General features: G+C 40.8%; 1 protein-coding gene across 1 annotated transcript in view; it reads left to right on the top strand.

Annotated features, from left to right (window-relative positions):
• ZFYVE26 (zinc finger FYVE-type containing 26) overlaps positions 1–14,804 on the top strand; it is a gene marked incomplete at its 5' end in the record, with an annotated part of 362,313 nt that overhangs the window by 331,064 nt on the left and 16,445 nt on the right. Inside the window, one exon of the mRNA XM_089681435.1 lies at positions 7,508–7,552. Within this exon, the coding sequence (XP_089537561.1) occupies positions 7,508–7,552 (45 nt within the window). The remainder of the gene's footprint in view (positions 1–7,507; positions 7,553–14,804) is intronic.

Below are 14,804 nucleotides of genomic sequence, written 5' to 3'. Positions count from 1 at the left end.
CTTCAACTCATTAGCCAAATTTTCTACCTTCTTTTCAGTGCAAGACTTTTAAGACACAAAATCTACCAAGTTTACATGAAGGCCCTCTTCACAATGAAGGGGTGCTCTTTGTGTCAAAGACCTCTGGGTTCAATCAGTAGTTTTAAAGGGGTACAAAATAGAGTTAAAAATTCTACTCCTTTTTCTTCTCTCAAATCAACCAAAATCTGCTCAAGATCAGTCAGATTTAGAGAATGCCCTAAACCACCTCCTTGTCCCATGGAGTGGCTGCTCCAGTACATCTGGAGGACAGGTTCAAAGGATTCTATCAAAACCTGTTCACATACCAAAACTCAGTGGGGGTATTTGTTCTATCCTGGACCTAAAATCCCTTAACAAATACATTCAATTTCCAAAGTTTTGTATGAATCGACAAGGTCAGTTACTGCATCTCTTAAACGGGGGAATATCTGGCATCTGTTAATATCCAGGATACCTATCTGAATATTCCCAGTCAACCACTTCATCAGATATGTGTGCACTTTGCAATAGTAGGCAAACACTTCCAGTTTGTGACACTGCCATTTGGCCTATCCCCTGTTGGTATTTACAAAGGTATGCACACCTCTTCATATCCTCTTAAACTGTTATTAAACCCCTGACCCTGCATTTACTATATCCAGTGTCCCACAGTACACATGGAAATGCAAGTATTTTAGTAAATATAAGCCGCTAAATACCTTTTCTCATTAGCAGTATATTGCAATCTTGTGACTGAGCACTGGATAAAGCTTGTAGGAGGAGTTTTCATCCTCTTACTGTCCTATGAGGCTGCATGACTCCTGACCCTTTGTCTGGACAGTACTGTGCTGTGCTGATCACATTTTATTTATTTCATGTACTTCTATAGTGCCATCAATTTACACAGCGCTTTTACATATATATTCTACATTCACATTAGTCCCTAGCCCTCAAGGGGTGTACAATCTAAGGTCCCTAACTTACAATCATACATACTCATACTAGGGCCAATTTAGACAGGATCCAATTAATCTAACAGAATGTCTTTGGAGTGTGGGAGGAGGAAACCCACGAAGGCACAGGGAGAGCATGCAAACTCCAGGCAGGTGGTGCCATGACTGGGATTCGAACCAACAACCCTAGTACTGCTGGGCAGAAGTGCTAACCATTTAGTCACTGGGCTGCCCAGCACATGCATCTCTAAAAGAAAAAAAATCTCTAGCAATGCACACCAAACTGAGCATGTGAAGAGGGCCTCCTAGGGCTCTGTACTATCAGCAGATGGGTTGGAGACAGTGGAAGAAGGGGAGGATCAGAAAAGACAGGATCAAACAGCTTGTTTACACAATGTGGAGGATTAACCCTTTAGGTTCCATAGTGAGTGTAACGAGCATGCTTTACTGTATATACAGACTGATTTTACTGCCGTGGGGTTATTAACATTTAAGAACTCAGGATATTCAGGTCATTGGGTACCTAGATGATCTTCTGATAGACCCATCATCCTTCCAGTTATCTGCAAGCATCCTCAGGCAGGGAAGCAGTGTTCTAATTTCTCACAGGAAACATGGACACTAAATGAAGCCAAGCTCCCCATCAACATCTTGGCTCTAGGAGTGATAAAGTGGGCTCTGCATCACTGCACCCCCTTCTTCTGGAACACCCGATCAGGGTGAAATCAGTTGCCTTAAAATAAAAAACAAAAAAGGACCCAATAAAGGATTGGGGCAACATATAACGATTACTTAACGAATGAGTGGCTTTGACAAAGGTTTAATTTTTTTTATAAAGATTCAAATGTATTAAGTTGTATTGGTAAAAATTTACCATATTACTATTTCAGCCAAAATCAAATGGCGACACGCTTCACCACATAAAAAGCACGGACAACGTTGTCTCTGAACATGCAGGTTGAAATGCTAGCATCACGTAGCCCCATTAGTGGTCCTTGGCAGGGGGTAACATACATACCCTTCATATTTTAAAAGATATGGATATCATATAATTTCCAAGTGATCACTTAAATGCACCGTTTATTTGTATAAACTCCTGAAATATAAGCAGGTCTGGCAAGAAAGTAAGCAAGATAGATAGCCTGTTATTGCACTTAAGTACAGCACAGCTTACCATTCAAGCTGATAATGATCACAACAGCATGATTTAAACTGGCATCTTCTACTAGGGAACATGAAGGATGAAGCAGTGGAAAATGAATGCAGGGGGCTCAGATGCGGTATTAGGAAAGCAACAGGTAATGAAGCACTATGCATCAAACAAAGTTCCAGATGACAAGAGGCATAAGTGGTGTGACATCCTGAGGATCAGTAATGGTTAACATATAGCTAGCCATATCATAATATGATCATGCAGTAGATTTTCATAATTCAAAGCTGGTATGTTCTCACACCACATTTAATTCGATCCTCTCTCTATCCCGTTACTTTGTGGTACTGGTAGCAATTTCTGTGATTTCTCAGCATCTTTTGATTAGTAGCCTGAGGCATCCGAACTTCCCCAGGCATACAAGCAGCTCAGTTGACACCTTGGCTGTGGCAAACATCAGTTACCATGTGGGTACAAGGAATAATTTAGCCTTGAAGGAAATAAGCCTGATCATCTCATGGATGGAACAACACTGCCCAACAATATCTAGTGTTGACATCCCAGGAGTGGACAATTGGAAGATGAATTATCCATCATCATATTCAAGTTGATATATCAACTATGGGGGCTCCACATGGGGCATGTGCTGGCCTCCAGAATCAACAACATGTTATCTCTGTTTGCAGCCAGGACCACAGATCCACTAGCACTGGCATGCGATGCTCTGCTAAATTCCCTGGACTCAGTTCAAGCTAATATATGCCTTTCCTCCAGTGCAAATTATGCTTAGACTATTCCGCAAAACAGAGCAAGATAAGAAACCAGTGATTCTCCCAGAAGAACCTGGTACAGACATACTTAAACATCTAGGAGACAACCCCTGCACACACGCTACTGCACATGTGCGATCGGACAGCGGCCATTTTGGAAACTGGAAAAGTTAGAAATTTTGCCTATCTATGCTCAATGATGTCCATTCTAATGTGAGTGCAACCATACTTCAAATAAATATTGTCTTAATGGTTTCACACTATGTGGAGCACTCTTTTTTTTTTTTTTTTTTTGCATGTTTCTTGCCATGAGTCTGAATCCTATCCGGAGTGGTGTAGTTACCCTAATTAGTGTCCATTGCTTGGAGGATCTTTACTTTTCTCTCCTGGTGATCCGTTTGTCCAGCTTTCTGGGTTGTTTACACCAAAGCACACTTAACAGGGGGTCATGCCTTTCTGGTAAGCCTTTGGTATGAATGGTTGGTCACACAATAGCTGTCCTTGGATTTCCTTTGTTTCATCACAGCCCCCAGAGGCTGACTTTTTCTTTATCTGAATTTTTTGATGGACTATTTTTGTATGACACAATTTTTCACTGTTTTTTTCACTCATCATTTATCACTTTATTAAGCGCTGCACTTTATGTATATATTGTTTACTGCCTGGTATCAGGGTTTTTAGTGTACAGCTGCTTACACTTTATTATTTATCATATATTACAAATATATATATATATATATATATATATATATATATATATATATATATATATATACACATATATATATGTACACACAGTTCCGCGCAACTTCTTCCATATGTTAGCTTTGTCTTCATAATGATAAAAACGCACAATTATATCTCTAGAGACTTCTGGAGCTTTTCTCGGGGGTCATTTAATCCCGTGGACTTTGTCTATCTTCAGTTGTTCACTCAGTGACCTTCCCATTATTGGGTTAAATATTTTCATAATTTCTCCCAATAAATCATTACCATTTGTTACCTCTGGCAAACCTCTAATCCCCAGGTTATTTTTTCTATCCCTAATCTCTTGACCTTCCATTCTACAGTATATGCCATCTTCCTTTGCTCCTTATGCATATCCTCTATTTGCGTTTCCAACTTCATAATTAGTCGTGCTTGTGTCTCCACTCTTTCATCCGTATCCTCTAGCCATGAAGAACTTGTCCCAGGTCATTATGTAGAGTTGCCATTTCGTTCTTTATGGAGGTCTCTAATTTCGCAAACATCTCTGCCATATCTGTTTCCGTAGGTATTTGCAGAGTAAGACCTTGTTCCTCCATGTCTCTAGAGTTCCCACTGCTTCCCATATAAATCAGTTCTTTAGATTGATCTCGATTTGATGATACTAGCAACAGTCTATTTTGATCTTCTTTGTTACTTCTCCGCTCATGTCGCCCCCTTGCTTCCTGATGTCTTTCTGGAGTGTGACCCTCTGGACTTTTACTACTTTTACCACTGGTACTATACAACGATGAGATTAGCATGCATATATCCATCTCAATCCACAAAATGTTGGAGGAACTGTGACTCTGATGGTAAGCTCTTTCATACAGTCAGGTCCATAAATATTGGTACATCTACACAATTCTAACATTTTTGGCTCTATACACCACTACAATGGATTTGAAATGAAATGAACAAGATGTCAGCTTTAAGATGCAGACTGTCAGCTTTAATTTGAGGGTATTTACATCCAAATCAGGTGAACGGTGTAGGAATTACAACAGTTTGCATATGTTCCTCCCACTTGTTAAGGGACCAAAAGTAATGGGACAATTGGCTTCTCAGCTGTTCCATGGCCAGGTGTGTGTTATTCCCTCATTATCCAAATTACAATGAGCAGATAAAAGGTCCAGAGTTCATTTCAAGTGTGCTATTTGCATTTGGAATCTGTTGCTGTCAACTCTCAAGATGAGATCCAAAGAGCTGTCACTATCAGTGAAGCAAGCCATCATTAGGCTGAAAAAACAAAACAAACCCATCAGAGAGATGGCAAAAACATTAGGCGTGGCCAAAACAACTGTTTGGAACAATCATAAAAAGACCGGTGAGCTCAGCAACACCAAAAGACCCGGAAGACCACGGAAAACAACTGTGGTGGATGACCGAAGAATTCTTTCCCTGGTGAAGAAAACACCCTTCACAACAGTTGGCCAGATCAAGAACACTCTCCAGGAGGTAGGTGTATGTGTGTCAAAGTCAGCAATGAAGAGAAGACTTCACCAGAGTGAATACAGAGGGTTCACCACAAGATGTAAACCATTGGTGAGCCTCAAAAACAGGCCAGATTAGAGTTTGCCAAACGACATCTAAAAAAGCCTTCACAGTTCTGGAACAACATCCTATGGACAGATGAGACCAAGATCAACTTGTACCAGAGTGATGGGAAGAGAAGAGTATGTAGAAGGAAAGGAACTGCTCATGATCCTAAGCATACCACCTCATCAGTGAAGCGTGGTGGTAGTGTCATGGCGTGGGCATGTATGGCTGCCAATGGAACTGGTTTTCTTGTATTTATTGATGATGTGACTGCTGACAAAAGCAGCAGGATGAATTCTGAAGTGTTTCGGGCAATATTATCTGCTCATATTCAGCCAAATGCTTCAGAACTCATTGGACGCCACTTCACAGTGCAGATGGACAATGACCCAAAGTATACTGCAAAAGCAACCAAAGAGTTTTTTAAGGGAAAGAAGTGGAATGTTATGCAATGACCAAGTCAATCACCTGACCTGAATCCGATTGAGCATGCATTTCACTTGCTGAAGACAAAACTGAAGGGAAAATGCCACAAGAACAAGCAGGAACTGAAGGCAGTTGCAGTAGAGGCCTGGCAGAGCATCACCAGGGATGAAACCCAGCGTCTGGTGATGTCTATGCTTTCCAGACTTCAGGCTGTAATTGACTGCAAAGGATTTGCAACCATGTATTAAAAAGTGAAAGTTTGATTTATGATTATTGTTCTGTGCCATTACTTTTGGTCCCTTAACAAGTGGGAGGAACATATGCAAACTGTTGTAATTCCTACACCGTTCACCTGATTTGGATGTAAATACCCTCAAATTAAAGCTGACAGTCTGCAGTTAAAGCACATCTTGTTCCTTTAATTTCAAATCCATTGTGGTGGTGTATAAAGCCAAAAATGTTAGAATTGTGTCGATGTCCAAATATATACACACACACCTAAATGGGAAGTAGAAACTGAGGTGAGAATAGATAAATATAGGATTAGTGGACTGCTGCGTGTACCTCCATGTTCTCATTGAGTCCACCTGGAGTGAGGGAACCCAAGGTGAAAATCCAGTAAGTCTCTCTCATGCATAATCTTTGAAATCTCCTACCATTGTCTGAATCTCCTCTCACTGATTTGATGCCAAACAATCTTTGGCCTGACGGATTGTTATCATGTTTCTCCTGAAAAATGTCGCGGTACAGAATACTTTTTCAGAATAATCTTGCAGAATCAAGCAATAACACTTGAGAATAAAAGAAGTGAAAGATGCGGAAGGGGAGATAAAAAAATGTACATATATTTTCATTCACACACATATATATATATATACTGTATATGGTTGCAGTGTCCCCACATTGCTTCCTTCTGGAGGAATGTCTCCTTTTTTCTTTCTGAAATCACAAACATTTCATGTGTACTCATCTCACAGATAGCTCTCTTTGGACTTAACCTCTTGGCCCCTAATTTCATACTGTGCTGTTACACACATATTGATAACAGTTCACCTTTCCATTGCACACTCCTGGAAAAATTCTCTCCCCCCCTTCACTCTCCAGTGTTATCTCTTTACCTAATGATTATTAGCACATGGAATTTCTCTTTGCTAAATCAACCTTCACTTTAGCAAAATTTACAAAATCTTGGATCCCCTGGATGTCAGACACCAGAAGTATCTCCCTTCCCCTTTTACACCTCCCCTAATGACACATGCACATTCAATCCATATGCCTACTTCATGATAGCAACATTATATTTTAGCCTAAACCAGACAGAGCTATCAATCTGTATACATTCATTATATTTCATAATTGTATCAATAAATAGCGCACTCATAAGCGCTTCACGGTCCTTGCTATCTCCCCTTCTTGCTTTGCCTTCCCCCCTTTTTTTTCCCCCCTCTCTTTTTTCGCCCTTTCCCCCGGGCAACACCTCTTTTCCAAGAGGTGATGCCTCTGATAATACTCATGACTGTTTTTATTCCTTTTGTATAGCAACTTTGGAATGCAATGCCTAAAATAATAATGTTATGCCCTGTTAACACTTTTGTAAGATTTGTAGTGACTTATTAGAGGGAATGTTTCGCCCCTTTTGTTATTCCTCTCTTTTTATCTTGTACTTTGTAATACAAATACTACTTCTAATAAAAATTATTGAAACAAAAAGAATTATTGATTTACCTGTAAATTCCCATATCTTGGAGTAAAGTACAGGACACGGGCTACCCTTTTGTTTTTAACCCTAGTCTGTTTGCGGTCCTTATAGATTTGAGCACTACAGTTTTAATTCAAGGTTGTCTAAATGGTTTTTGATGTTTGTAGAATAATTGAAAGTATCTTTGTATTTATTCAATTTATTAATCACTGTGCTTTTGTTTCAGGAACTTGAGAAGTTAATACAAGGAATGAAAAGTGACGAAGCAAAGGTAGAGTATATGTAAATACAGTACGCTAAATTATTATAGATCTAAATATTTTACATTATTTATGTATACACTATATTGCCAAAAGTATTAGAACACCTGCCATTACACGCTCATGAATTTTAACCAGTTGCCGACCAGTCACTACATATACTGCAGCAGGACGGCACCGCTGTGCAAAATCACGTATATACATGATTTTACATATCGGGTAGGGGTGCGTGCAAGGCCGATCGCGGGTGTCAATCCCCGGGTCCCGGCCAGTGATTACCAGCCGGAGCCCGGTGATTACCGGCAAATAGTGAAAGAGCGGAAGGCTGCAGGAAGGCTCCCTGTCAGTTTCCAGCACACTGCTCCGGAGAATGGAGTTCAGCTTTCCGTGTGTGTTCCTGTGAAGCACACACCCCCCTGCCCCCTAGTAAAACACTCCCCTCACACAGTTAACCCTTTGCCTAAAAATGTTAACCCCTTCCTCCCCAGTGCCATTAGTACAGTGTCAGTGTTTTTTTTTGCACTGATCACTGTATTGGTGTCACTGGGGATGTCAGTGACCCCAAGTCAGTTCCCCTCCAGTGTCAGAATGTCTGCTGCAGTCCTGCTATAAGTCAGTGATCGCCGCCATAAGTCGCTGATCGCCCCCATTATTAGTATAAAAAAGAAAATTCCTATATATATACCGCCATTTGTAAAAGCTATAACTTTCACGTAAACCAATTAATTTACATGTATTAGGATATTTCTAATACAAAAAAATATATATATTTTTTTATATTTATATTTTTTTTTTTAGCGCAAAAAATAAAAACCGCACAGGCGATCAAATACCACTGAAAGAAAGCTCAATTCATGGGGAAAAAAGATGTACATTTAATTTGGGTGCAGCGTTGCATGACCGCGCAATTGTCAGTTAAATTAACGCAGCGACGTAACACAAACCGCATCTGTAACCGCTTCCTGACCGTCCTATAGCAGATATACTGCTACAGGGCGGCACAGGTGCGTAAAATCACATATATGTACGTAATTCGCGCTCCCGTGGTTTTCCGCCCCCTCCCAGATAGCATCAGATTGCCCTTCAGTACACCAGTCATCACATTTAACCCCTTGATTGCCAGGAACACACTCATACACAATAAACCTCCATTGCTAGTATAGTGTCTGAACGGATCAATATCTTTGATCAGATCAGCACTATACTAGTGTTCACATAAGTATAGAGTCCCCAAAAATGCAGCATTAGCGGGATCAGCCCCGGCACCTGCGTTTAGCCCCTACGCTTACCCCCCATTCTCCCCCAGCAAGTGCAGTGTCAGTAGGTCACTGTCACTTGATAATTTGCACACAAAACCGCAGTGTTCGCAGAATCAGGCCTGATCTCTGTTAGCACTTGCCTGTAAATTTTGATGACTCTCATATGCAGCAGAGTGCCAGTACTAGTACCACGCTACCTTTTGGTGAACTGGCGAGCACCAGTGGCCGAGTACATCTTGGTCTTTCACATACCGCTTAGATTGTAAGCTCCCAGGATCAGGCCCTCCTAACCCTCTTGTATTGAACTGTATTGTTGCTGTATTGTCTCTCGTTATATTGTAAAGTGCTGAGCAAACTGTTGGTGCTATATAAATCCTGTATAATAATAATACCAGCACTGCAGTATGACTTGGTGATGTGGCGAGTCCCATAAGTGCAGTACAAGCAGGTGCGGTGGCGAGCACAAGTATTGCCTCGCAACCACCAAGAATTCACACAAATGGCCCGTAGAGCCCTTAGTATCCTTCCGGATGTGCTTCCAAATCCCGATTGGCAGCCCTCAAATTTTGCAGCACCCGTTCTTCCCCCATTCACTGCCCAACCTGGAATTCAGGTGGAAACACTCCCCTTGAGTTTTTGGAGCGGTTTTTCACGGAAGATCTGTATGCATTGATTGTGGATCAAAGCAATTTATATGCGCAAAATTTTATCGCCGCCAACCCAAATTCAAACCTTGCCAGACCATTTGCATGGAAACTCATTACGGTTTCCAAATTTACAATTTTTTTGGGCCTAACCCTCAACATGGGCATTACTAAAAAAATTTACAGTCAGGTCCATAAATATTGGGACATCGACACAATTCTAATCATCACTATAGTCTTAAGAAATCGGAAGCTACGAGCATTTCATCACTTCAGTTTCACAGGATATAAACAGCGCCATTTGTAAATTGGGAAAGCATCTGATCACACTGATCTTGGTTTGATTAGAGAATGTAAGGGCAGAGGAGAGATCTAGAGTCTGATAAACCCCAGATTTCTCAAAAAAGAATATATGACAATGCCCATTCATTATTTGCATATTTGCATTCCCTGTGATAGCATTAAAAGTGATAAAAAAAAAAAATGAAAGGGACAGTGTAAAAATAATTAAAAACATCAAAATAACTTACAAAAAAAAAACTCGCCCCCTTCACACGTGCAGACCTGTGTACACGAGCGTTGACCCTGTGCCGGTATGTAAACAGCGGTTGCACCATGCATGTAATGTATCGCCATAAACGTCAGATCAAGGGCAGTAATTCTAACACTAGACATCCTCTGTAATTCTAAAATGGTAGCTTGTAAAGGCTTTTAAAACGTTGCCTATGGATATTAAAATTGTATGCAGTTTGTCGCCATTGAACGGGGCATGCATTTTAAATACAAAAGGGATAACAGACGCATGGTGTGGCAGTCCATGTATGTTTGATGAGTTCCAAATGGGCAGTGGTGAAGGTAGTCCAGTAGGCACTAAGGGCAAGCTGCGTAGGAGTGAAGCATAATGCTGCAGAAAGGAAAACAAAGAAACACAACGCCTCTAAGTGTGTACTGTGAAGGTATTTAATAAAAAGATAAGTAGTAACTCACATCTTAGAATTTAAAAACAGGCTCATGGGTAAGAGGGTGAAACGTCTGTAGCCAGATGAAGTTGTGTATCTGATCCAGAGAGGTGATCTATTGAGTCCGTCAGCAGGTGGTGCTGTGCATGTGCAACATGGATGGTAAGCCTGGTGGAATCTCCACGGTGTCTGCCAGCAGATGGTGCCATGCATATGCAGCATGGATGGTGGAGCTTGGCAGAGTCTCCAAGATGTCTGGGATCAGCACATGTGGCGTCTGACGTCACAAAAATGCGACACGTTTCTGAGCATGTGCAGGACGAGATGAGTCCAGGCGCACTCTTTCATCAGGCAGGGAGGAACTGGGGGTGAAGGAGCCTTTTATAGAGCAAGGAGGGGATGATGAACAGGGGCGGGGAAAGGAAGAGGAAGCTTCCTTACTTCCTATCACAGTTTCAGAAGCCCTGAAATGCCAGGATAGCACCAAACCCCCCCCCCCAAATTACCCCTTTTTGTAAAGTAGACACCCAAGGAATTTGATAAGAAGCATGGTGAGTATTTTGCAGATCTAATTTGTTGCCACAAATGTTTGGAAAATTAAGAAAAAAAAACATATTTTTTATTTTTTTTTTATATTTCAAAACCTTGTGAGAAAAAATGAGATCTGCAAAATACTCACCATGCCTCTTTTTAAATTCCTTGGGGTGTCTACTTTACAAAAAGGGGTAATTTGGGGGGGTTTGGTGCTATCGTGGCATTTCAGGGCCTCCGAAACTGTGATGGGTAATGAGGAAGTTACACACCTTCAGGCTTTCCAAGTGGTTATTGGAATTCAGGCTCCTGTATGTGACTAGGCTCCCAAAAAGTCTCACATGTGGTATCCCCATACTCGGTAGAAGTAGCAGAATGTATTTTGGGGTGTAGTTCCACATATATCCATGGCTTTGTGCGAGAAATAAATCATTTAATGACAACTTTGTGTAAAAAAAAAAACAACACAATTTGTAATTTTCCAGAAACTTGTGAAAAAAAGTAAATCTTCCATGGACTCAATATGCCTCTCAGCAGATAGCTTTAGGGTGTCTACTTTCCGAAAAGGGGTCATTTGGGGTTGTTTGTACTATCTTGGTATTTTAGCACCTCAAGAAATGTGATGAGCAGTCAGAAAGTAAAAGCTCTGAAAATTCCATTATCTATACCATAGTTTGTAGACACTATAACTTTCACACAAAGCTATCAATATACACTTATTGGGATTTTTTAACCAAAAACATGTAGCAGAATATATTTTGGTCTAAATTTATGACAAAATTTTAGTTTTTTTTAATATTTTTTATGACCGAAATGAGAAAATATCTTTTTTTTTTCAAAAACATTTTTTCTCTTCAAAACTTTTTTTGTTTATAGCGCCAAAAATAAAAAGCAGACAGGTGATCAAATACCACCAAAAGAAAGCTCTATTTGTGTGAAAAAAGGACATAAATTTCATTTTTATACTATATTGCATGACAGTGCAATTGTCTGTTAAACTAGTACAGCTCTGTTTAGCAAAAAAATGGTGTAAATTGCAGTATCTATACCATAGTTTGTAGACACTGTATCTTTCACACAAAGCAATCAATATACACTTATTGGGATTTGTTTTACCAAAAACATGTAGCAGAATACTTTTTGGCCTGAATTTATAACTAACTTTGAGTTTACTATATGTTTTTTATACCCGAAAGTAAAAAATATCTCTTTTCTTCAAAATGTTCGATCTTTTTTGTTTATAGCGCAAAAAATAAAAAGCGTGTAAGCCGTGTACCGGGGTGGGCTCCCCATGATACAGTGAAGTCACGAACGAGGAAAGCAACCCCAACACCAGCTTTTGCCACAACAGAATTTTACTTAGATGTGGCAAATAAACACAACCACAAATGCTGGGAACATACAATAAATTTACATACACCCAGCCCAAAGGCTGGGACCCTTGTGCTGCACAGCACGGCGCCTCCTGATGGATGAAGGTAGAAGGTGTAGTAATTTACCTACTGGCGGGCACAACTAAGCTGCCACACCTTACCCGTTCTTACCCTAAAAGAGCAGGAATCAGTGTATGGGTGTATGGTATGGGCTAGCCTGCTGTGCAATCTTACACAAATCTACAGTATCCCCCCTCCCATAACTGGTCCTGTAGCACGTGCCTGAGTATTCCTTCTGAGCAAAACGCCAGTCTGGCTTGAGTTTGTAGGATTTTATCAGCTCTCCAATGTGAAATGTCACTTTAAGTTGTGGAGTCCTTCCAATAATCAGTAACAACACTTGTGGCCTGACACAAACAGAGACTCTAACTAACTAACTATAGGCCTGGACTCAGTCTCAAGGCGCCAACACTGAAATGATGTGCGTGCACGATCTTACCTACCCGGGTCTGCTTTGCATCCGTTGGTGACTCTGAACAGAACAAATGTCTCTCCAACAAGCTTGCGATATTGCAGTGTATGCTGAGTTGTTCCTCTGCTCTCATCAGCATTACTGGCAGCAATCTTCCTTTCTCTGAACAGGATCAGGGTCTTGGACACAATCAGCTTCAGTTAGCTTCAGCTCTGGTTACCGAGGGAAGCTCCCGCACCTGGATGTCATTGGATTCTCAGCTCACACGGCCCCTTCATTCAGCATCATTCAAAACATGGCTGCAGTCTCCTCTTCCTGTTCACTCCAACTCTGTGTGAAAACTCCACCTCTTCATGAATATACAAATATCTATGCAGTCTGAAGCTGTGTTAGAAAAACAGTGACATCTTGTGGCTGAACCGCAGAATGTCAGTCAAAACATTAATTTACTTCCACATAATCAGTGTTCAAACAATGAGAGCTGTTTCCCCATCTCACAAGCGCACGGGTGATCAAATACCACCGAAAGAAAGCTCTATTTGTGTGAAAAAAGAACGTAAATTTTGTTTGGGTACAGCATTGCATGACCGCGCAATTATCAGTTGAATTAGTGCAGCGCCGAATAGCAAAAAGAGGCCTGGTCATTAAGGGGGGTAAATCCTCTGGAGGGCAAGTGGTTAATGGCATCCCAGTCTTAGTCCATAGGGTTCAGTAGACCACCTTACAACAGGCATAAACATCATCCCACGGGCACCCCTAGAAAGGTCCAAAAGGTTCATAGGCCATCCTCTTCTCCCTCAAGTTGTGTAGGACCACCCATATATCACGTAGTGCAGCGCTAAGATGAATGAAGGCAATAAAAACAATATAAGCCGCCTGAGGCTAAAATATCACAATAAAACTGCTGGTAAAAGCACTTAAATCATGAGAAATACTACACTATGGGCACCATTATTTTCTGCTCTGCATCGAGCATCTAATCCCACAGGATCCCAGGTGACCATCCCAGGGCCCAGAGGAGAGAGATCCATATCAGACCCCACCACAGCTTATCTTTAAAGGGACCTCTTGAGTGACATCCTACCGCCCAGATCCATAGAGGAGGTTATCCATACCAGGCTGCATCCTATTCCATTACAGAGGGGACCTCTGGCTGTTAATATATAATGCGCATGTAAAATGCGCTTCTGGTGAGTGTGCAATTTTACTATTCTCCGCACGTCACCGGATTACCTGCTTTACTGGGATAATTAGAGTCACCTATCCAGGATATTTCTCTGCAGCTATATTGAACTATTTATTATTTGAATACAGTGCATAGTTTATTTGGAGTATTTTTGTATCTTCCACACTTTGATTGGACATTACTTCATTTTTATGATTTAAGTGCTTTTACCAGCAGTTTTATTGTTATATTTTAGCCTCAGGCATTTTTTATTGTTTTTATTGCCTTCATTCATCTTAGCTCTGCACTATGTGATATGCTTTGATTTTAGAAGGTTTTATGGTTTCCTTTTTAGTGTATCAGCTGCTTTATATATAAGCGCTCGCTGAGTCCCATTTTTATACTGTGCCTCTGACTACCAAGGATGGACCTCATGGGAAAGAAGGATCTCCCCAAAAAAGGTAAATTAAGTGGCGCTCACTTGGAAGCTAATATAGATCAATCCTTGAATAACACTCTCTATGCAGCTATTGAGAAAACTGCTCTGAAGGTGGATAATAATCCCTTCAAAAATACCGATTCCTCACCTATCCCAGTAGAGGAGGAGACCCACTCTTTTATTCCCTCTACTTTTTTAGGGAAGAATGCTGCAGGAACACCAAGTCCCGCAGCAATACCAAAAAACAGGAAAAGGAACTCCCCAAAAACTATAAGGAAAAGACAAAACACACTAGGAGAGGACGAAGAGAAGGTAAGGGGCATAAAAAGAGGCAGGAACTTGCAGCTTGCCAGTTTACCATAGAGATCTATAATTTATTACGTTCTGTAATTTCAGATACTGAACTAGATCTCTTGAGAAA

This window comes from Staurois parvus, unplaced genomic scaffold (genome assembly GCF_062004578.1).
Source record: "Staurois parvus isolate SC_StPar_1 unplaced genomic scaffold, SC_StPar_1.0 ptg000267l, whole genome shotgun sequence".
Lineage (NCBI taxonomy): Eukaryota > Metazoa > Chordata > Amphibia > Anura > Ranidae > Staurois > Staurois parvus.
Note: the sequence above shows the minus strand (reverse complement) of the source record. Positions and strands in the feature narration are given on the sequence as shown.